Below are 20,729 nucleotides of genomic sequence, written 5' to 3'. Positions count from 1 at the left end.
GGGACCGGGCCGCGGCCGGGACCGGGATCGGCACCGGGTTCAGGACCGAGACCGGCATCAGGACTGGGACCGAGACAGGGGCAGCAGTGTTGCTCAGGGTCGTGGTGCGTGCCCGTGGCTCCCCGCGCTGGGGCTCGCCGTGCCGGGGCCGCCCGTGCCCCCCAGCGCAGCGCTGAGGTGGCGGCGCTCGGGCCCGGCCCCCGCACTGTCGCACAGGACGGTCCCGAAGGCGGGCGAGCTGCGGGTGCCAGGCTGGCGTGGCGGGCAGGAGGCATCACCCTGCCCGCTATTTCAGCTGTTTCTGCGTTATTTTCTTGCCTAGAAAGCAGAGGCCGGAGGGCTCGGCGGAACCCGGCCATGTTCTGAGGGAGGCTGCAGGACGCCGCTGGGATCCGGGTAGCGCAGGTGTGCCTGAAGGAATCGCCCTTCTCTCGGCCCTGCGAGGCTCTCGGTGAGGCGGGTGAGTGTGAAACCGCTCGGCTATAAAAGTATACAGCCATCTTTGGGGTATTTGCGGAGGAGAACCATGCCAGCTCCATGGGGGTGGGCGCAGTGTGATGTTGCAAAGGGTTTTTCAGCCTCTGCGGCCTTTTTGCACTGGTGGGACTCGCAGGGAGCCTTCAGGACCGTGAAGTCACCAGGCCACGTCACCTGCTGACTCTCCGTGTGCTGAATTGCAAAGCCCTTTGCAGCCTGGCTCTGCATTTGCTGCTGTATCAGTGAAGCAAAGTCCTTTTATGTATTATTTCCACTTCTGCCTTTTTGCTTGTTTAGCAAACTAAAGATTTCATAACCAGAAAACTCATATGGTGTATATCTAGTTTTTGCTCTGGGAGCAGATTGTTTGAGAAATAAGAGTGTAAGATTGGTCTGTGTGAAACTGTCTCTTTCCACTTTGGAATCCTTGTCAAAAATATTTATGTTCTTCAATGGAAACTTACTCTGAAACTAAACATTTGTTTCGCTGCTTATGTCCATTTCTACTAGATCAAAACAATGTATATTTCTTTAAGGTGGCTTCTTTCTTCAGTATTTAGTCATAAAACAGCACAGTGGTTATATGTCCAGTCAGTTACCAGGGCTCAGTTTTTTGGTGGTAATCAATGATAATTTGAACCCTTAAAGTTTTGTGGGAAAATCATTAAAAGCAAACTAGGCACCTCTAAAGATATTATCTATTAAGAAGTTTAGAACATGGCATTTTTACTTTAGCCTTTATTTCCAAATGGTGGAGGAGGACAAGATGAAAAGCTGCTGCCTTTAGTTACCTCCTCCTTTTCTTGGATGTCATGGTGTGGGTGAAGTTCTGCCTTCCCACGAGGCAGACATGGTCTGGGCAGGGAACTTGGTGCATGTAGATTGGGTGCATGTTCAGACTACAGTTGGCCAGTCTTTCAGTTTTTGTTTAAAAAAAGGTAGTTATGGCAGAACCAAAAGCAATTGCTTCCTCTGTCACCTTGGAGCTGGAGATCTGAAACTTGTGTATAAGCTCTGAAGGGGGCTGGATATTGGCTGTTGGAGGATGGATGTAACTTTCTGCTTTGTAGAGAGTTCCTGGCATGTGCAGAGTTGGAGTGGGAAGAGGTTTTCCTGTTCAGCTCCAGCCTTGCTCATCTGCCATTGAGGCTGGAAGGCCTCTGCATGTAGACTGCCTCTGTTGGTTATTCTGATTGAAAACCTGAGAAAAAGGAGGAAAAGTGGTAAAGGAATGGTAGGGGTAAGGGGATTGAACATCCTGCCAAAGAGGGGAGCTTTGGAAGCTGTCAGTAATGTACAGGAAGATGCTGGGGAAATTCATTCCTGAGGAAGAGGTGTTGGCATGCAAAGAGCAAGCAGCAATAATGGCAGAGAGGAGGGCCCAGAGGGTGCACTGATGTCTGTCTGGCTATTCCTGCTGAGTTATTTACCTAATTTCTCTACTGCAGAGGAAGAATTCTACATTATCTCACCAGGGACAGATAGTGGAATTGAAGACAGAGGTTGGGAGTCGTATAAATGTGTTTATGGTTGCTAGTAGAACATGAGCAAATGCATATATTGCTATCTCCCTCCCTGCTCACATGCACATGAGTAAGTCAAAGAAGGCTAAATGTTATTGGAATGCTGTTGGAAAAAGTCTGTTTCATTATATTAGGAGTCACTTGACACACTTCCATTCTCCTGTTCTTAGAGTCACACAATTTTTATTAGATTATTGATAAAAATAACTGTGCTCAGTTTTATTTTCATGCATGATGGCAGGAAGATTTTATTCACCACTATTTGCAGTAACTTTCATCACAATTACCTCATTTTGCCCAATAAAAAGTAATTAAGGCTGAAAAGGTGGCACATTCTAAACATCAGTGAAAGCACTTCACCTTAAATTCCACAGAATTAAGCATTTGACAACAAGATGTTTACAGAGGAATAAGTGCTTTAGATAAAAAGCAGTGACTTCTGCTACAAACACTCTCTGCTTTTAGCAGTGGCAATACATAGGTTCAACACTGAGCTTTTTCTTTTCTGAGTCATGGTATCTTAGTGGGTGATGCACAGAACTATTTATTGTACTGCTTTGCTTGAGAGGTTGAACTTGATGTCAGTCATACAAATGCAATGTTTCCTTACATGTAGCATTTTACCTTTTTAAACACCCTTCCTTTATTTATTAAAGATACATCCTTCCTCTGTCCCCTAGGACTGTTGTATGTAACAGTCATTTACCTTCTAAAACTATTGTGAGCTTGTTAATTTTATTGATGTTCTAAGGACTTTTGATTATTTGTTCAAATAGCACAGTGAACTAGTTGCATGAAGGCCTTTCTGCCTCTCACGCCAGTGTTTGGTGAAAATATCAACCTACTGTTTTATGGTTTGTATCTGACTGGCCAATAAGCTTGACATTTAATAGTTGATGCTGTTTCTAGTCAGCTTGGTGACTTCCCTCTCTTATTACATCTTAGAAGTTTGTTTTCTGAAGTAGAAATTATAAGATGGAGAGGAAGTAAAAAGGGAGAACAGATGTTGTTTATTTAAAGTTAATTTAAATATTATGCTATTAGTTGGTAATAGGAATTTATTTTTTATCTAAATTGCAGCCTTATTCTGCACCCTACCCTATAGTTCTTCATATCATGAGTGCTTTGTGTACTTTGGGTTTTTCCAGGCAGTGTACTGTGCATGAATCACATTTTTTGTCTTAATGTGAATTTTATCCATAGCTTGACACTACTCCCTGCTGTTTTCTGCATCATAAAAATTAGAGCGAGATGATGTGGTCTGCCAGTGAGACATGCCTGTTGAATTACAATGTTATTTTGTGTAAAAGGTCTCAAGAATTGCCTTAATTTCTTAGAATTCAGTTGACAAACAAACTCAATATTTCTGGAAAATTACAAGTTCTTGTATCATCTAGTAAAGGGCTCTTTTAGCAACATGTTCTGCTCTCTGAGGTGTAAGAGTTTCTGCTATTTTTTGCGTAGGTCTGATGAGTTGTGTGCATGTGATCTGGTGAAATCATGGATGTTAGGAAGTGCTTTCAGGAAGGGTAGTGGATGGGCCTGGGAGCAGCAGCCAATAGAGTCTGTTTTGATACCACTTGTGACATGGAAAAATTCCTGTGTTTATCACCCCTGCCCACTTTTCAGCCGTGACTGAATTACACCTTTCCACTGGTGGAGTTAAGATGAATAAATCACCCCAAAAGTGCAAAGTAAATGGAAAGCCAAGACTGTGGGGTTTATGGTGGTTTGCTTTGTCTGTTTTTCCTCTGCAGCTGGTTGTGAGTCAGTGGTTTAGATTCCAGGCTCTTTGTCACAGAGCTCTGCTTGTGAGGTACTGAGCATCCTACCAACTTCAAATCCCTAATCATGACTTATTTTCTTTTTCTCCCTTTGCAGAATCATGGCAAGTCCAAGAACAAGGAAAGTACTCAAGGAAGTCAGAGCACAAGATGAGAACAATGTGAGAAAATGATGATCTTTAGATCAGTTTTGTAGAATTGCATTTGCTTTTTACCTACTCCAGATGTACCTTAGGGTCTGCTACAGCTGCTGTTGTCTTTGTTCTGTGGCTCACTACTGCTAACATAGGAATTTGGATATCTCATGTATGCATTACAGTACATTGCTGCATATTTGGCACAAGTATTTCAGAAGTTCTAGTAATGCTGGAACCCCTGGGGTCTTTTCAACAAGTGATGTCTGGGGTAGTTTGATTATTCCTTAAATGTGATAGTCCATGGAAAGATTCAGTTTTATTTATGCCAATACATTAAAACTTGAGTGGAGAATCTGATCATAAAACTGAAGTTACTGCACTGTATGAGCAATAAAGCTATTTCTAAAGAAAAAAATCTGTTTAGATCTGCTACCATTCACTGCCAATCTGTAGTGTGACTGAAAAAATGTTCAAACTTTAAATATTGCATTTTTATTTTGCCAAGGAAACCTCAAGAATTCAGTTTGGTTACTTTCTTTCAAGGCAACGGAAATGAAATCAAAATTAATTCTTTGCATGGTAATTTCCATTTGCTTGTCTGTATTTCCTCACTGGTTTTTGGTAGTTGGTACAGTAATTTTTATAATCCAAGCTGCATAAATAAATACCTGAAGGAAGTTTATGATATCAGGGAAGGTGTTTCCAAACACTGAGAACCCTTCCTTTTTATTTTCGGTGTGTGATATTTTCATGATTTGCCTTTTTGAGCTGTGAAAACTTCCTGTGGACAGTGATGACAGATTGCAGAAGTAACTGTTTTTCTGTCACAGGTCTGTTTTGAATGTGGTGCATTTAACCCCCAGTGGGTGAGTGTGACCTATGGAATTTGGATCTGTCTGGAGTGCTCAGGAAAACACCGAGGCTTGGGAGTTCACCTCAGGTCAGCCTTTGGACTGAATTGCATTACCTCAGGGTTCATGATGCCTGTGAACAGCATGTCTTGGTTTGTCCTGTGCAACTGTATAGGATGTCTCAAATCCAACATTTCACTGGCAGTTTTGCTTTGTGCTCCTCTCCAAAGTGGGCTTTGCTCTCTGTGCCTTGTCTGTAACTAGTTGCTTATAAAACTAGTCTGAAAAACAGCTTTATTCTGTTCAGGAGATTTCTTTTTTCTTTTTAATATAAATGATAGTTTTTGTTGTTTTCTAAGAACTGTGCTCAGCTGAGATGAGGGTCTGTGGAATAAGAACTGTTTGGGGTTCTGGAGACTCAGTGTGTCTGTAATATAGGGTCAGAGCAGGGAACAGTTACTCACATGAGGAAGGGAGAGGAAGTCCAGGAGGGAAATCACCAAAGCAAGGAGGACATTCAGAAATACATTCTTTGCTTTTCCAGGGGTGAGCTGAAGCTCATTGGTGAGTAGAAGTTGCATAGGAAAGGAGCCTTTTTAACTGTTCTGTGTGTGGCATGGTTGAAAAGATGAAATTTCTGAGATGAGGACATAGAGTCATAGAATTGCTAAGGTTGGAAAAGATCTCTAAGATCATCAAGTCCTACTATCAAAATAGATGATAATAGACAGAAAAAGAAAATTGCAGAGTGAAGTGTGGAAAAAGTTTCTGTTACATAGTGGGCTAGAATAATTTCTGGACTTTGAAGGAAGCTACTTTTTCAGTCACTTGCCTTCTGTTGACTGTCTCCTTTAAATGCCAATAAATGACACGATTTTGGCTTATTTCAGTGAGGATCTGCCCACCTTCTTATGATGATCTGTCTTTCTCTACTTGGAGAGTGTTCTCTAAGATGTTTATACTCTCAACTTTTGAGATAGGTTTTAATAAGCTTTTTTTCTCTCAGTGTTGATACAGCATGAAATTACAACAAGCTGTGATCTAAATTTTATTTTTTTTAAACCTGCTTTTCAGTTTTGTGCGTTCTGTAACCATGGACAAGTGGAAGGATATTGAGCTGGAGAAAATGAAAGCGGGAGGTAACAGCAAATTCCGACAGTTCTTGGAGTCTCAAGATGATTATGATCCATGCTGGACAATGCAGGAGAAATACAACAGCAAAGCTGCAGCTCTGTTTAGAGACCAGGTAGGCTCAGTTTTAGGTGTGTTCTCACCCCTGTGATCTGAAAATATCAAAGTGCTTTGTAAGCACTTGGTTTTGAAAGGAAGGAAATTGCAGTTTTTTGAACCTGTGCAGTGGTTCCTGGAAAAGTAAATGTGAGAGAGTGAAATCCTGGAAGAGTTAATGCAAACCTGAATGAGTTCACGGGTCAGGTATTTGGCAGAAGAGCAAAGGAATGTTGTCCTACCAGGGAGATAAGGTGGGGTTAGGAGAGAGTGTCTTGGGCAGGCAGAAGCTTTTCTGGACTAACTTCCTTATTTTGAGTAACTCTCTAATTTAGCCCAAGGGTATTTCAAGGGTCTGGTACCTCAGAGCTGGCAGTCCAGGACTGCCCTCTTGGGACCCTAAAGGTCTTAGAGTGCTTCTTCCCAAGTCTTGTAAGAGTTTTCTATTGAAATTTTCATTTCTGCATTTAGCTGAGGTAGCTCCCATTTGCAGTGCTGCAGTTTGTTGCAACTGTTTAATCAGTGGAGCTGTCTCAGTTCTCAGTTCACTACCTCAGCTGCACAGTTCTATCCAAAGTGATTTGATGAATCTTTAGTGTGTATAGTAACATACAACAGTAATGTAGTTCTGTTCCTCCTTTACTCTGTGATTAGTGCTTACATCTCATTAATCCAATCTTTCCTCTTCAAATGAAACCTGCCTCTTTGAGGAAGTTGTCTAATTTTCTATTTCAGTTGCCTGAAATAAAATCAGTGTTCAATTCAACATCACAACCTGGGAGTCAGAAAAAAATTTCTTCCTTGTGAAAAAAAATTGAGTGATCCAAGCAAATTGGAAAAATGTGATAAGCAGCAAATTGGAAAAATGACTTGTGTTCGTGTTACACAAGCAGTTTATAATGTGTATGAAATCTGACTTGGCATTCTTGACTATTCTGCCTCTTGTAGGTAGCTACAGTAGCTGAAGGCAAGGAGTGGTCCATTGAAACTTCTCCTGCCAGGAACTGGACCCCACCTCAGCCTAAAATGTCTCTGTCTTCTGCTCACCGGTATGTGCTTACCTAATGTTGCTACAGATACAGCATCAGATACAGACACAGCATCAAAACCTGATGGTTTCATGTCTGCTGTTACCCTGTTGGTGCTGGTGTCTGAACAAGCTGAAGTTATGGAGTATAAGGTAGCAGGACTTTGTTTTTGTAAGAATTCTCACCCCCTGCACCTGAGCCTTAAACCATGGCAGAGAGAACTGAGCAAGAGCAGGGAGGAAGCCATGCTTCTTTTATCCTGACTTGTAATGCACCTGAAATTCGACATTTGTGTCACTCACAGGTGGTTGTAACATCCTCACCTTAACTATGGTGCTGTGCCAGTTTGTGCTTGGATGCCAGGGAAAAAGAAGAAGACTTTTCCCTTCTGGTGCTAATTACCAGGGGAGCATCAAAGCTCTGTACCACAGCAATTCTGTTGTTCTGCTTTTGTATGTAGTGTTTGTTATTGTGTGCACTAAAGATCCTATTTAACTGCAAAAGCAGTTGTAAATCAAAGGAACAAGAGCTTCATGCCTTTTAGTGGTTGCATTAGAGTTCCCTTCTTGATAGATGAAATAAATAATCAATTTCTAACCTGTATTATGGTGATATACATCAAGCTGTACTGCTGAGCTGGTGGGTTTTGCTTAACATGGCTTTGATTCTTCAATGTTTTATTTCAGTTCTGCTGGACAATCTCAGAGTGCAACTGCCTCTTCTGACAAGGCTTTTGAAGACTGGTTAAATGATGATGTCAGCTCCTACCAAGGGTAATGCAGTATTTACTGACTTTCTGGGTGCCTCTCTCTTTAGCATAATAAAATGTTTGAAGCAATGAAGAAAAAATTTGTAACTCCAAATGTTATTGTGGTGGGTTCCAAACCAGGGAATTCTGATTTTATGTTGTACTTTACAGTGTGATTTGAGTTAAACAGAGGCATTTATAAAACTTCTTTCATTCCTTTTCTCATTTTCATGTGTCACTTTATTAGGATTTACTCAGCTTTCTGATGTCAGTGATTTGTTAAACCTGGAGAATCATTAAGACCACATTAGCTTGCACAGAGGAAATTATATTGTGCTAGGATTCCTCAGTGGATCCTTGGTGTTTTTATGAAGTGAGTAGTTTTGTATTTTTGGTGCTGGGTGCTACAGGACTTTCTTTGCCAGGTGCAAAAACAATTATCATCCTTCCATGCTTTTCAGTTCTTGTTTAATGTTTTTAATGGCTGCATGCTGATACAAGGACTGTTTACTCCTTTTCCTGTGGCAGTGGCCAAGAGAATCGCTACGTGGGGTTTGGGAACACAGTAAACCCTCCAAAAAAAGAGGATGACTTCCTGAATAATGCCATGTCCTCGTTGTACTCGGTAAGCAATTGCTTGGAGCTTTCTGAATTACTGTTTTCTTCTGGTTTAGCCCCTGGTATGGTAGAATATGAATGCAGAGGAGAAACTAAAGACTGCAAGTGGATATGGAGAGATGCAGAGTATTGGTTGTATTCTCAAAGAGTGAAGAAGTTACTGGTGGACTTTAACAGGCCAAATGGAGAAACTTGAGCAGAACTTAAGAATTATGTCTGGTATCGGTTCATAGAAATAAGTGAGGATGTAGCAATGGATTAAGAAATAATAATCAGCAGGGCTGAAGGAAAATTGTAATTACCTGTAAGGAATAGCTCTAAATCTGTTAACTATATTAGGGATGTTCAGAGGAAAACAACTGAAATGTGTGTTTATGTGGGTGCCAGAAGCCCTGAACAGTGATGAAAACATTTGAAATACTTGTGACAGGGTGTGAAAAGATAACAGCATATGGCTGAACAGTTGTCGTGATTCAAGTAGAGATAGAGAAAGATGCATTGTTGAAATAAAATGGGAATAAAGTCAGAGGCAGTCAGGGCCATACTGCTGCTTTGATAGGCTGCATAGTCACAGTGCTGAGCAATGTTTGGGCTTTGAAGTCATTTGGAAGTGCAGTAAGGTATTCTACCAGGGTTAGTGGCCAGTAGCCCTCTGTAGAGCCTCACTAGCTAAATACTCAGACCAGGTTCCACTGTTTATTTAAAAATAAATAAATGAATAATTTCACTAGGACTTACCAGAGAAAGGTAATGCCTGAGCCTTTGAACAGGTTGGTCACCATATTCCAGGTGATCCCACAGGTTGCTTAGTATAGATCAGCTAAATATTTTCTAGGTATCTCACAGTTTTAGGCCATGGAGTTCAGATTAGAAAGCACATCTGCAGTGTATTGCAGGTGAGCTAAGACAGCCAAGGAGAGGCACCACTGTTGCTGTTCCCGTGAGCCATTCTGTGAGTCCAGGATCTCCCTCAATGTCCTGGCTGGAATGCCCTCGTGTGAGCACAGACACACATTGCAGTGTGTCCTGAAGCCCTGTATTTCTGGGAGGCTGAGTTCCTTGCGTGAGTCTTCATCCTGGTGAGGAAAATAATTTGTCTTCCACTGCATGGGATGATTTTTCCCCACACCTGTACATATTTTTAGCAGAGTAATATCGGAAACACTCTGGCTGGTTCAAATTCACACAAATACTGGAAGTTCATTGCTATATTTCAGTTAAATGAGAGGCTCTAATTTTTTTCTCAGTAGCAGGTAGTTCTTACAACTACAGGTGAAGCTGTATTAGAGCATTTTGACTTAAGCTAGTCTGTTTTCATTAAAACTTGGTTATTTGCTATTACTATTTGTATGTAGCTCACGACTTTCTTGCTTTCTTTAAAGGGATGGAGCAGTTTTACCACTGGAGCAAGCAAAATTGCCTCAGCTGCTAAAGAGGGTGTAAGTAAATAAAATGTGGTTTAGTTAGCAGTGGAATGCCCGAGGTTGTGATATGGGTATTCTCTTTTCACTGTGAAATTCTGCCAAAGCTCCTTTACCTTGGAGAGGATCATGCAGCATTTCTAAATGCATGTCTTTAAAAATCAAAGGGTTTATTCCAAGTAAACCTGCTTGTATTTGCTTCTCTACACAGGCTACCAGATTTGGATCTCAAGCAAGTCAAAAGGTGATTACAGATTTAGCTCTTACTCCATCTAATTGTCTTTAAGTGCCATGTGTTTGCCTGCACCAATTGACTTAGATTTGATCATCAGCAGACCAGTGTACTTTTCCTTCTTAGTGCACAGTAGTGTTTAGTTCTAGCTTTTAATTCCATGGGAATTGCAATCAGCTGCAGTGATCAAATTAAGGAAGAGATAAACAGGGATACTTTGCTGTTTGTTCCTGTTGGATGTGTTGGAGAGGCTGCAGAGCTTGCAAACTTAACCAACCCCTGGTTTACTTTTGTGAATCTTAAATGTGGTCTAGCTCTAAGCAGTTTTCCTAGTGATGCAATACAAGGCAAGCCAGCTTCCCATGGCTAAAGCCTAATAAGATGTTACAAGTGTGAACTGCTCAATATTATTAATAAATTAACTTGCTTGTGTGTCTTTTAAAAAGTAGCCATGACAAAAGGATTTCATTTATCAAACTGAGGTTAAAACAGAGACAGTCAGACCTGATTACACAGAGCTCTGACATAGGCAAGATCTGTCTGCAAGGACAAGTTTTAAATTCAAATGTAAAAATGACAAAAGAATGGGATTCCTAATTTGCCCAGTTCTGAGTGAGATGCAGATATTTATAGGTGTTCAGAGAGGTCTGTGCACTGGGATATTAACCCTTCAAATGGCCAAACTTGGCCATGTTTGCAACAAAAATGTCTTGTTAAAGCACCCAAACTTCCTACTTCAAAGCTTTGAAATTGCTTGGCTTAAGAACAACTAAGTTTTCTGCAGGTCTTCCTCTTCACTCCCTCTGGCAGTTTTCCTTTTGTAATAAAAGCTGCCCTTTCTTTAGTATTATTAATAACTATAATATTAAGTTTAAAGCTCATCACATCTACTGACAAAGGACTGCAGCAACATGATGCTCTACAGTCTAAGCTGTGTTACTGAAGGTTAAATTTTGTTCCTGAAACTCCTGACCCATTGCAGAACAGATTTAACACATTTTTAATGCACTACATTGGTTGAAAGTGTATGTGTGGCCCAGTGAGCAAACACATTTCACTGTTTCTCTTGTCAGTAGATGTAAAAAGTTGAAAAAGGTTCATGATACTTAACTTGCCTGGAAAAATGCTGCCAATTTTTTGCTAAAAGCTACTTCTACCTTCCTTGCTCTTTTCTCTTTTGCTCTCTGGGTAAAGTTTTGGGGCTACAAGCAGCAACCAGAGCCGGTAACACCCTCACATCTGTTCTTGTGCATGGACTCCTTGTCTGTTCGTGCTGAATATGTGCATTTGCTCCTGAGCTGTCTTTTCTTTCTCTGCCTTACATCAAACCTGTTTAGAAATATGTTGTGTGTTTTGTATGGTAACATTTCTTCAAACCTACTTAAAATTTGTGAAGTTGGATAGAGATACCCAAGCTGTGCACTGTCTGAAAATTGACTGTGCTGCTGTCCACACTCTGATGATTTCAGGATTTCTGTTTGCATGTCTGCCCCAGGAATGTGCCAAGAGCTGGGTGTTGCTGGAAGGCAGACACTTGAATGAGGTGTTTGTTATGGTGGTTAGAGTGCTGTCTTAAATTCAGCAATAGGAAGGAAGGATGAAATGATTTAGATGAAAATACAGTTGTACCCAAATCTTTCCATTCCACATCTACAAAATTATGTGGCTGAGTAAGAGATCAGATTAGAATTCTTCCTAATTCTAGCAGTGACTCCATTTGGACACCTGAACTGTTAGTCTGGGTGTGTTACATTCTTTATTACCAAACATAAACACTTTGCTGGATTCAGTAGACTCCAGAGGGTTTTTCAAAGGTGAGAACACCCCTTCTTGTTTTTTCTTAAACACTTTGTAGCCTCATTTCCAAAGGTAAGAATCCCTTTGTGATTTGCATTCATGTTTCTCACTAGGTGGAAGTGAGATTTCCTTTTGCCTTTGCTTATCAAAGAATTTTTTATCCTGTAAGGAGTAGAAGTACTGGATCTAATGGCTGGGAAAAGGGGAGATCCTGGGAATGCTGTGGCTTAGGGAAAGGCTTTTTAGACACCTCGGAGTCTGTGAAGGAAAGATGTTGAAGGTGCTCTATTCCCAGGAAGAACATGAGTGAAGGCTCACACCCTGACCAGTGATATTAATCAAATATGGACCCTTAGGAAATCAAACTTAATTCTTGGCATATTAGCCCTTCTGGATTAACCAGGATAATTCTGGTGGCACTCAGTATGATATGGCACTTCTGAAGAAAGTGTAAATCTGTCAAAGGCTTTTTATAGTAGTAGGGCAAGGAATGATTTCAAACTCTTCTAAACCTGCTGTCCTTGTCAGCTTTGCCGTAGGAAAGTAATTTTGTGACTTGGACTGTGGGCTTATATTTTTGTAAGGTGCCTCTGAAGTACAATATCCTTGTGCATCTTGTTCTGGATTGCAACAGATTGCTGCAGTTCATTGTTTTTTGTCCCTGCAAACCTGGAGCTTTAAAGAAAATAACAAAAATCTTCTCTCACAACTTTGGCTCTTGTGTATTGCTCAGAAACACTTGGACTCTTACTAACAAATAATAATTGGAGCACTACAAGACAGAGAAATTGGGGGAAAATCAGCCAAAAAGATCTAATTCTAGGAGTAGTTTAATTGGTATGGAAAAATAAGGGGGCATGAGGACAGTTCTTCCAAATATTCAGCTGCAGGCATTAGCAAGGGGCCCATCCTCAAAACCGTTGCTGGTTGCACCATTGCTTCTGCTTCCAGTGCAAGATCAGACTTTGCTTGGGCTCTGGGCATCTATTGCCATGTGTATCTGATTTTAATTTATTGTCTCTTAATGTCTCCTGCAGCACTTTGCTGTGTGTGCTTTTCAGCTCATTCTGCTTGTATGAATCAAAGCTAAAGGCTTCTTGTGGTTTTGGAGATACTGCTAAGAAATGAGCCTGCAGAAGTTGTTGGCTGTGGGTTTTTGTTGGTTTTTTTAAAAAGAAATTATAACTGACTTTGTTTTTGTTTTGCTTTTAAATAGGCATCAGAGTTAGGTCAGACATTAAATGAAAATGTTCTCAAACCTGCACAGGAAAAGGTAACTTTGGATCTAGTAAATGGCTTGCAGAAAAATGCTTGTACTCACTCAGGGAGTGGTTGATTCCTGCTGCCACAGCTGCCCAGGTTCTCGGGGCCTTTCTGCAAAGGGGAAACATCAAACAACTCCAAGTTAGGCTGTTATCAGAGAAATGTTAATGAGGGTATACTCCCTCCACCTACCTCTCTCATGTCCACCAGAGTCTGTCACATTCTCTCTTGTTAGATACCATTTTATGGATTTCATGCTTTCAATAATGGAAGATGGAACAAGGGGAAAATGCACCCTAAATGGATATGAAAAGAGTTGTTGGAACATATATATATATATATATATTAATATCTTTTAGTAGTTGTATCTTGGAGTGTTAAGTTCCTAGTGTTTTACCTACCTGCCAGCTTTATTTTAATTCAGTCGAACATCTTTGAGCCATTTGAAGAGAACGTTTGCAATATGATTAAAACAAATTCCTCTTCCATTACCTTTATTAATTTACCATTCTTTACATGGCATTTCAAACACAGGAGAAGACTCTAACTGGTTTTCTATTCCCTAGAATTATCCACAGCTTATTTCAGAGGGCTTAGATGCATTATTTTCAGGGTTATTTTTAGGGTGCATTTCCTTGAGCAGCTTTTTATTTTGAAGGACAATTTAATGAGAAATTGTGCATTTTGTGTTTAAAAAAAAGAGATAAATTTCCCTTAGGATGTTGTGCTGTTAGTTGTAAATAAGTGTTACTTTCTGAAAAATTATTCTCTATGTGGTTATACAAAGTCACTTGCTTTGGAACAACTGCCATTTATTAAGTGGTGAAAGGTACCTGTTGTATTGTGTTCCACCAAAATTCAAAGCCCTTTTAATATTTAAATAAGCATCTATAAAAGAGAATAAAAGAGATCTGCTATGTTTTTTAACAAAATCTATATGCTGTGGAATATATTGATAAAGCTTCATGTTTGCAGATGTTTTTTGTACTTGTGTTTTATTGCTCAGCAGTAGCGTAATGATACCTGAACTGTGTTTAAATGAGCTGGGTGTGATACCTTCCTCAAAACGGGTTTTGAGGAAGCCACAGAAAACTTCATAAACTCAAAGAACTGAGCTTCACTCCACTGTAGTTCAACAGACTTTATATATAATTTTCTTTACTTAGTTTTGACTTAAATCTATTTTGATTCAGTTTGGGGCTGGGTTTCTTGACATTTTAGCTGTTAAGCACAAATGAGGCTGTCTGAAGGTTTCAGTAATACTTTGTTTTATGACTAATTACCAATACTTTGGTCCACATAGGTGAAAGAGGGGAAAATATTTGAGGAGGTCACCACGGGGGTATCACAATTGGCCAGCAAGGTATGAGTTGGCCTCCCTGGCTTTAAGGAGGCCAAACAAGTCAAGCCAGTCTCCATATTCTCATAAAAATAATACAAAACCCCAGTGCAGCTTTTGCCTGTGCTTGTGTTGAATAGAGAAATTTGGAAAGTGGAATTTTCAGTGGGCAGCACTTCTGTTGGGGGGTTTAAAGCTGCACAGACATGGTGGTGTCCTCTTAGTAATTTGAATGAGGACATGGGGTGGTTATAAACAGCAAAGAAAATGTCTGAGGGAATATGGAGACAGCTTGTGTCCCACTGGTACAGTAAAACCTGCTAATCCTCTGCACCTTTCTCCTTTGCCTTCCGCTGCTCTCGGTGACGGGGTAAGTGTGTCTGAGGCTGCCAAGCACAGAAATCATGCACAAACTAACATCTGCTGGGGTAACTTGCATGGTCTTACCCAGGAGTGTGTGTCTTCTAGCACTGGGAAAGTCAGCACTGGAAACTCTTCCATAGACCAGCTCAGTGTCTTAGGATTTGGTACTGTTTGAAAAAAATAAATTATGTTACTTGTTCTTTTTAGAGCCTGGAAACTCTCAGGCTGCTCTAACTCTGAATAGTACCTTCCATGGTGTCACTTCAGAAGTTGTATTTCTAATCCAATTCTAGTTCTCAGCTTTTGGCCTGTTTTACATGGGTAGTGAAATAATGCTGAAACAGAGTGAAAGTAGCTGTGTAGAGCAGTAGAAATATAAATACAAGTTACATTAATCACAAAACAGCAGTGCTTTCATTAGGTTTAATTTTATGTAAGGACTTATTCCAGTACTTTTGTCAAGGAAGTCTAGGAAAGGATTCAAAAGATGTTACAGTGGGTGAAAAAGCTAAACCTGACCTACTTCCCTCCTCCAGCAGCACAATGCTATCAAATGTATGTTCTTTACATCCACCACATAACTGTCCATCAGAAACATTAATGAGCTCTGAGTTAATGTGTTTGATTTATGGGAACAGGTGGAGGAATTTGTTCTGGCTTTTGCTATTGGGCTCGGCAGGGGTGTTGGTTCAGTCCCAATGAATGGAGTGTCTTTTTTTTCTCTAGGTTCAGGGAGTTGGGAGTAAGGGATGGAGAGATGTCACCACTTTCTTTTCAGGCAAAGCAGATGATAATTCTGACAGGTAGTATTTTGTTCTTGCTTTCTGTCTCTTTAAACACCTAATTTTATCTTCTGTACATTCTCTGTAGTGTAGTAGTGAAAGGTAATTTTTCAATATTAAGAACATATTCTTTGCTGATAGTCCTCCTCTATGTAATAGGGAGGAATTCAGTATAACTTTGTTTATAACTGTTTTTAAACTGAGAACAAAGCAGTGCACGTATTTTGGTTTAAAACTTATTCCAAATGCACATACCCTTTCCCTGGGCTTGTTAAATCTCTTTACAAAAATCTGTTAATTAGGCAACAAGCTTATGTCATTTGGAGCAATATTTAGTTCTTCCTTTACCATCAAGGGTTTTTTTTAAGCAACTAGCAGTAGAATTATGGTTTTCTTTGTGGTCATTTATTTTTACTGTTATGTTTGGCATAACTAATTTATTTCTACCTTCCTTTCCCCCCCATCCCCCAAAAGACCAGCTGAGGGAGACAGCTACCAGAACAGTGGAGGGGAGGGCTACCAGAACAATGCTGTAGATCAAAGCTTCTGGGATACCTTTGGCAACTCAGATGCACCAAAAGCTCATAAATCTCCAAGCAGCGAGAGCTGGACCTATGTGGACAATTCCACAGAGAAGAAGAGCTCGGATAGCTGGGACGTGTGGGGCTCGGGAACGGTCTCCAACAAGAACAGTAACAGCGACAGCTGGGAAAACTGGGAGACCAACTGGGAGAACGCAGGAGGGGAGAGCAAGACCAGAAAACCTCCTAAGGCAACAAAAAATGCATGGGATGACTTTTAGAACTCTGTTAACCCTGCTCTGCACAGCTGGGAAAGGGAGGCTGTGCTGGTTGGTGGAGGGGAGGAAGTTTTACACACACCTGGAGTGTCATGGCTGACCTTTCTGATCTGTTTGTGCTTCCCATTCATTCTCCTTCCTTCTACCCCGGTATAGGGAAAAAAAAAGTAGCATCTGAATCTTTTCTTACATAAAGGTGGCTCTCCCTTTTTTAAGAATAGTGATAAGTATATTCTCCTTGCACTATTGGAGCTGGCTACAGCAACTTTCTTAACACAAATGTTAATGGAGAGAAATCAGTGCAAGGACACTTCCATGGCACAACCTTGCATGTGTAGGTAATAGGTGTTCCATCCAGTCCTCATCTAATTTGAGATTTGGGGTGTTTAATGCAAACAAAGGACAGGGTGTGACTTGGAAAGACAGCCATTAACTGGGCAAGCTGCAGTTGGATACATCGAATTCCAATGCCTTATGGATTGCTCTGACTACGGGAGGTCTGGCAATTCAAGATGGTCTTTAACATATTTTTTATTGAAACTTTGTTTTTAAACATTGTGACATTATTTTTTTTTAGTAGTTGCAAACTTATTTTTCTCCTTTAGAATTCAGAAGGAATCTAGAGCTAGATAATTATTTGTGTAAACTGACAGGTTTGACCTGAGCTCTCAAGGGATATCCAGAATGGCTTTTTTTGCCCACCTTACTCAGTGGATTGAGTTTTCACTCAATTGCAGTTTCTGCTACTCAGAAAAGCAAAGCTGTGGTGGTTTCCTTCCTCACCTACACCCTCGCCCCAGTTTGAGTATTTTATGTACTCTCTTTTTTCTCTTTCTTCCTTCTACCTGTGTAATATTTTATTAATGCTGTTAAAAAATGAAGTCTTTCTGCTGCTTATGTCCTTCTGGACATCTCTTTGGCAACCTGGCAGCATATAAAAAAGATTCCAGCAAGAAAAAATGGGTGGAAAATACAAGAACATTGAGGAAAAAGCCTGGCAGCAAGCCCCTTTCAAGATGAGTAGATGTCTTGATTTAACAGTAAAATTTAATTTAAGCAGATGTTTTCCAAATGGATCTTTAGTGTGTCAAGCTGTATCTCTGTTTCTGTCATATATTTCTCCACATTTTTTCCTGGATCTTGTTAAAGAAACACTATTTTGGAAACAAGAGAAACTCTTTGTCAGCATTAAGGACTGGAACAGGAGATTCAGTTATGTGTCAGTTTTGACCCAACAAATCTCTTTGCATGACACAAACCATAACTTCTAGAGAAGAATTGTGACTTTTAACACCAAGGTATCATTGGTATCCCATTTTATTTTGGGGGGTGGGTTGTGAATGTACCCTCATCACGAAAACAATCAGCTCACTTGAAAACTCAAATCATGGTGTTCTCTGTGGTCTGCTTTTCCAGCATGGAGTTCTTTCTGTGAAACCTGTAGATCCTGTTACTTACCTAAAAAGACTTTTCTTTTAAAAACTGGTTAATTTGTTCAACAACCAACTGAAGGTGTCAAAGTTACCTTAAATAACACTCCACTTCTTTTACTCCTCACAGAGATTTTTGAGTAGATAGTAATATCAAGAGTTTAAAAAGGAAAGAAAATTAATTTCCTCATAAGTAGCAGACTTTAAAGGCTTAAGTCTGACTAGAAGTAGCACTGTTTACAGCCTGAGTCTGTATTTCTGTTCCTAGGATCTTTGAGATGTTGAACAGAATATTTTTTCAGTCTTCTCTCACCCTGTTCTGAGAGTTGGGATTTCTTTTTTCCCCCTTGCCTCTCCTGAGAGCATGGTCTGAAGCTCATGGCTTCCAAGCCTCTGCAGCAGGACCCAGAGCTGCTCAGACCCAAGTGCTGCTCCAGGCTGAGCCATTCCCAAGGTGTCCCTGCTGCCACAGACCCTGTAGAAGTGCCAAAGGCACGAGAGCTCTTGGTTTGCAATGCTGCTCGTGGTACCATTGGCAGCAGTTCACAGCCTGACCAAAACAAGGAATTCTTCTACTTTTTCTCCAGTTTTTTCTCAAGTATAATTTTGTCATAGCTTAGCTGCATGTCAAACATAACTTTCGTTTTTTATGCTTACACCTCTGTTGCCTCCTTGTCAATGTGTCTGCTCCCCAGTGTGAAGCTGATTTGGCTTCTTCTGTACAAGTTTATTACAGTTTCTCTTTCATAAACCTCCTGAAATGGCTTGTGGCAGGAGAATCTTTATTTCAGTCCACTCAATCAGTGGTATTGTGATGTGTGTGTGCATGTTCTCCTCAGCTGTGAGCTTTGCCTGGGACAAAAGTGGTTTATTTATGTATCACTTGCAGCCACAATTGGCATGAGACATTTGTTTGTTCTGATTTGATTTTTGTAGCTTTTGAAACTTCTATGTTCTAAATCAAACAGCCAGAACCCTGCTCAAGCAGAAGCTTTGAGTAAGGATTTTTCCTCCAGTTGAGGAGACAAGGACAGAACAGTTGCCATATCTCTTTCTGCATTGTTGTAGGGAAGCAACAAAATGCTGCAACTGACAGAAAGATGTTACTGGAAAATCCAAATAAACCAGTATAATGGCAGAAAGATGTTACTGGAAGATCCAAATAAACCAATATAATGGCAGAAGGTCTAAGTGCAGACACAAAACCAGTGTGCCAGCTGGTCAGTTTGATGAACAAATGGGCATTTTTTAATGACTTGTCTGAGCCTGAATATGTGATCATGCCTTCCAGAGGAGAAGACAAAACAAAGGCATTTTCTTTTTTTGCACACCAACTGTTTTATTGAATTTTACTTATTTTCAGAGTAGGTGGCTGGGAGGTGTCTGCACTGTGAAGAAAATCCCATCAAGTTGCATGTGTGGAGCAAGTGTTTATGAATCAGACCCTTTTATTTTTTAATTCCTCCTCTCCCCAGATCCTCCCCTTTTGGCCTGATGAGGAGCAGAGGCAGTGAGTGCAGGCTGCTGGAGCTGAGGCTGCGTGGCTGAGGGAGGATCCAGCCATGAATCTGAGCATGTGAGGTGGCAGGGCTGTGGTGGCACCATGGGCTCTGCTCCCTTTCATCCCACTCCCTGAGTCACAGGTTTAGGTCATACAAGCTGCCAGGAGATGTGCAGGAGGTGAAATTGCTGCACCAGTTGGACATTGCAATGGCTGGTTCTAATCCTCTGGTGACCCAAGCTTTTATTTCTTTGTATGGCTTCAGCTTTGGAAAATACAGAGCAGCTGGATTCCTGCAGGTAGTCTGATACTAGAAAAATGTCAAGAAATCAAACTAAGTGCCACTTGCAAAACACTGAAAGTGTTGGAGAATGCTCCCAAACATAATCCTGGGAGTTTGGGATTATTTTAAAATGTTTTATTTGTGTATTGAAACCTATTAATAATTAGTAGAATTTAAGAAGTGCTTGGCCAGCTCTCCCTCATGGTTGAGACCTCAAGGATAATGCTGCTGCTTTTGTTTTCCAGGCCAGACTGTAACATTCCATGGGTTCATAATGTACTTGTCAGTGTAATGGTCTGTGCAATAATTTAACAAGTGTAGATAAAACATTTGTTTAATCCAGGATACATTTAAAGATACAGTGGTCCTCTTGGAGAGTAGCAATCTACACAAGTATTTCAGTTCTTAGCTTATTCTGGCTGAAATACTGAAAGTTCAGTGACCCAGGTAAAGGTCTGAGCAATCAGTGATTTAAGCAGAAATCAAGAAACATTTCCATGGCCATTATTAAGAGTTTGATCCTAATGACTGAGTGGCCTCTAGCTGCAGAACCCTCTTTCATTTCCATGCCAGCAGAAACTTGGTCAGTCTGGAGTACTGTATCTTTAATTTTCCTGCTGTGTTTTTTTGTGAAGTTCACAGGAATGGTGATTTCAGTGAACACTATTCATTGTTCTGTAGAGTGGTTCTGGACTTGAACTGCAGTGTCATCTTTTAAAGAGTATTATAATAAAGCAAAGAGATCTGGAGCAGAACGGTGGTCAGCCCTTTTTTGGGAGACTTCAGTTAATTTTCAACCCAGGTGCTGGGGTCAGACATATTCTTCCCTGGCAGTAACAAAGGACAGAGTAAGCTGCCAACATTAATAGAGCCAAAAACATATTTGTATTTCATTGGAGTTTCACAGTCTAACTTCAAACTCAGGAGCAGTTTGGAGACATTGTTTGTCTCCTTATTTAAGGAGAACTCTAAATAGAAATTAAAGTGCAGATAAATTTATGCACTCTGAAAGTTTTATTAGCTTGTCCACAGAGGCACTTTTTACAGCAGAAAAAGGTAACTTTTAAAGCAATTTTCCTGAAAGAAGAGAGTCCTCTGACAAATCCTTCAGCTATGGTGGTGTTCC

General features: G+C 40.5%; 1 protein-coding gene across 4 annotated transcripts; it reads left to right on the top strand.

Annotated features, from left to right (window-relative positions):
• The first annotated feature begins 322 nt into the window (after positions 1 to 322).
• Positions 323 to 20,358, top strand: ARFGAP1 (ADP ribosylation factor GTPase activating protein 1). Of its 4 annotated transcripts, none has more exons than XM_059862853.1 (13): positions 323 to 460; positions 3,882 to 3,945; positions 4,752 to 4,861; positions 5,847 to 6,018; positions 6,948 to 7,048; positions 7,714 to 7,800; positions 8,304 to 8,400; positions 9,776 to 9,832; positions 10,026 to 10,058; positions 13,060 to 13,116; positions 14,410 to 14,469; positions 15,535 to 15,611; positions 16,065 to 20,358. In XM_059862853.1, exons 2-13 carry the CDS (start codon positions 3,886 to 3,888, stop codon positions 16,390 to 16,392), a joined length of 1,239 nt encoding a protein of 412 aa, XP_059718836.1. In that variant the 5' UTR covers positions 323 to 460; positions 3,882 to 3,885; the 3' UTR covers positions 16,393 to 20,358. The 4 variants fall into 4 exon arrangements, with proteins under 4 accessions (XP_059718836.1, XP_059718838.1, XP_059718840.1 ...); XM_059862854.1 differs by having other exon boundaries at positions 329 to 451; XM_059862855.1 differs by lacking the exon at positions 14,410 to 14,469.
• Positions 20,359 to 20,729: the final 371 nt, after the last annotated feature.

This window comes from Haemorhous mexicanus, chromosome 18, assembly GCF_027477595.1.
Source record: "Haemorhous mexicanus isolate bHaeMex1 chromosome 18, bHaeMex1.pri, whole genome shotgun sequence".
Taxonomy (NCBI): Eukaryota; Metazoa; Chordata; class Aves; order Passeriformes; family Fringillidae; genus Haemorhous; species Haemorhous mexicanus.
The sequence above is the reverse complement of the archived record's forward strand: the minus strand, read 5'-3'. Positions and strand labels throughout refer to the sequence as shown.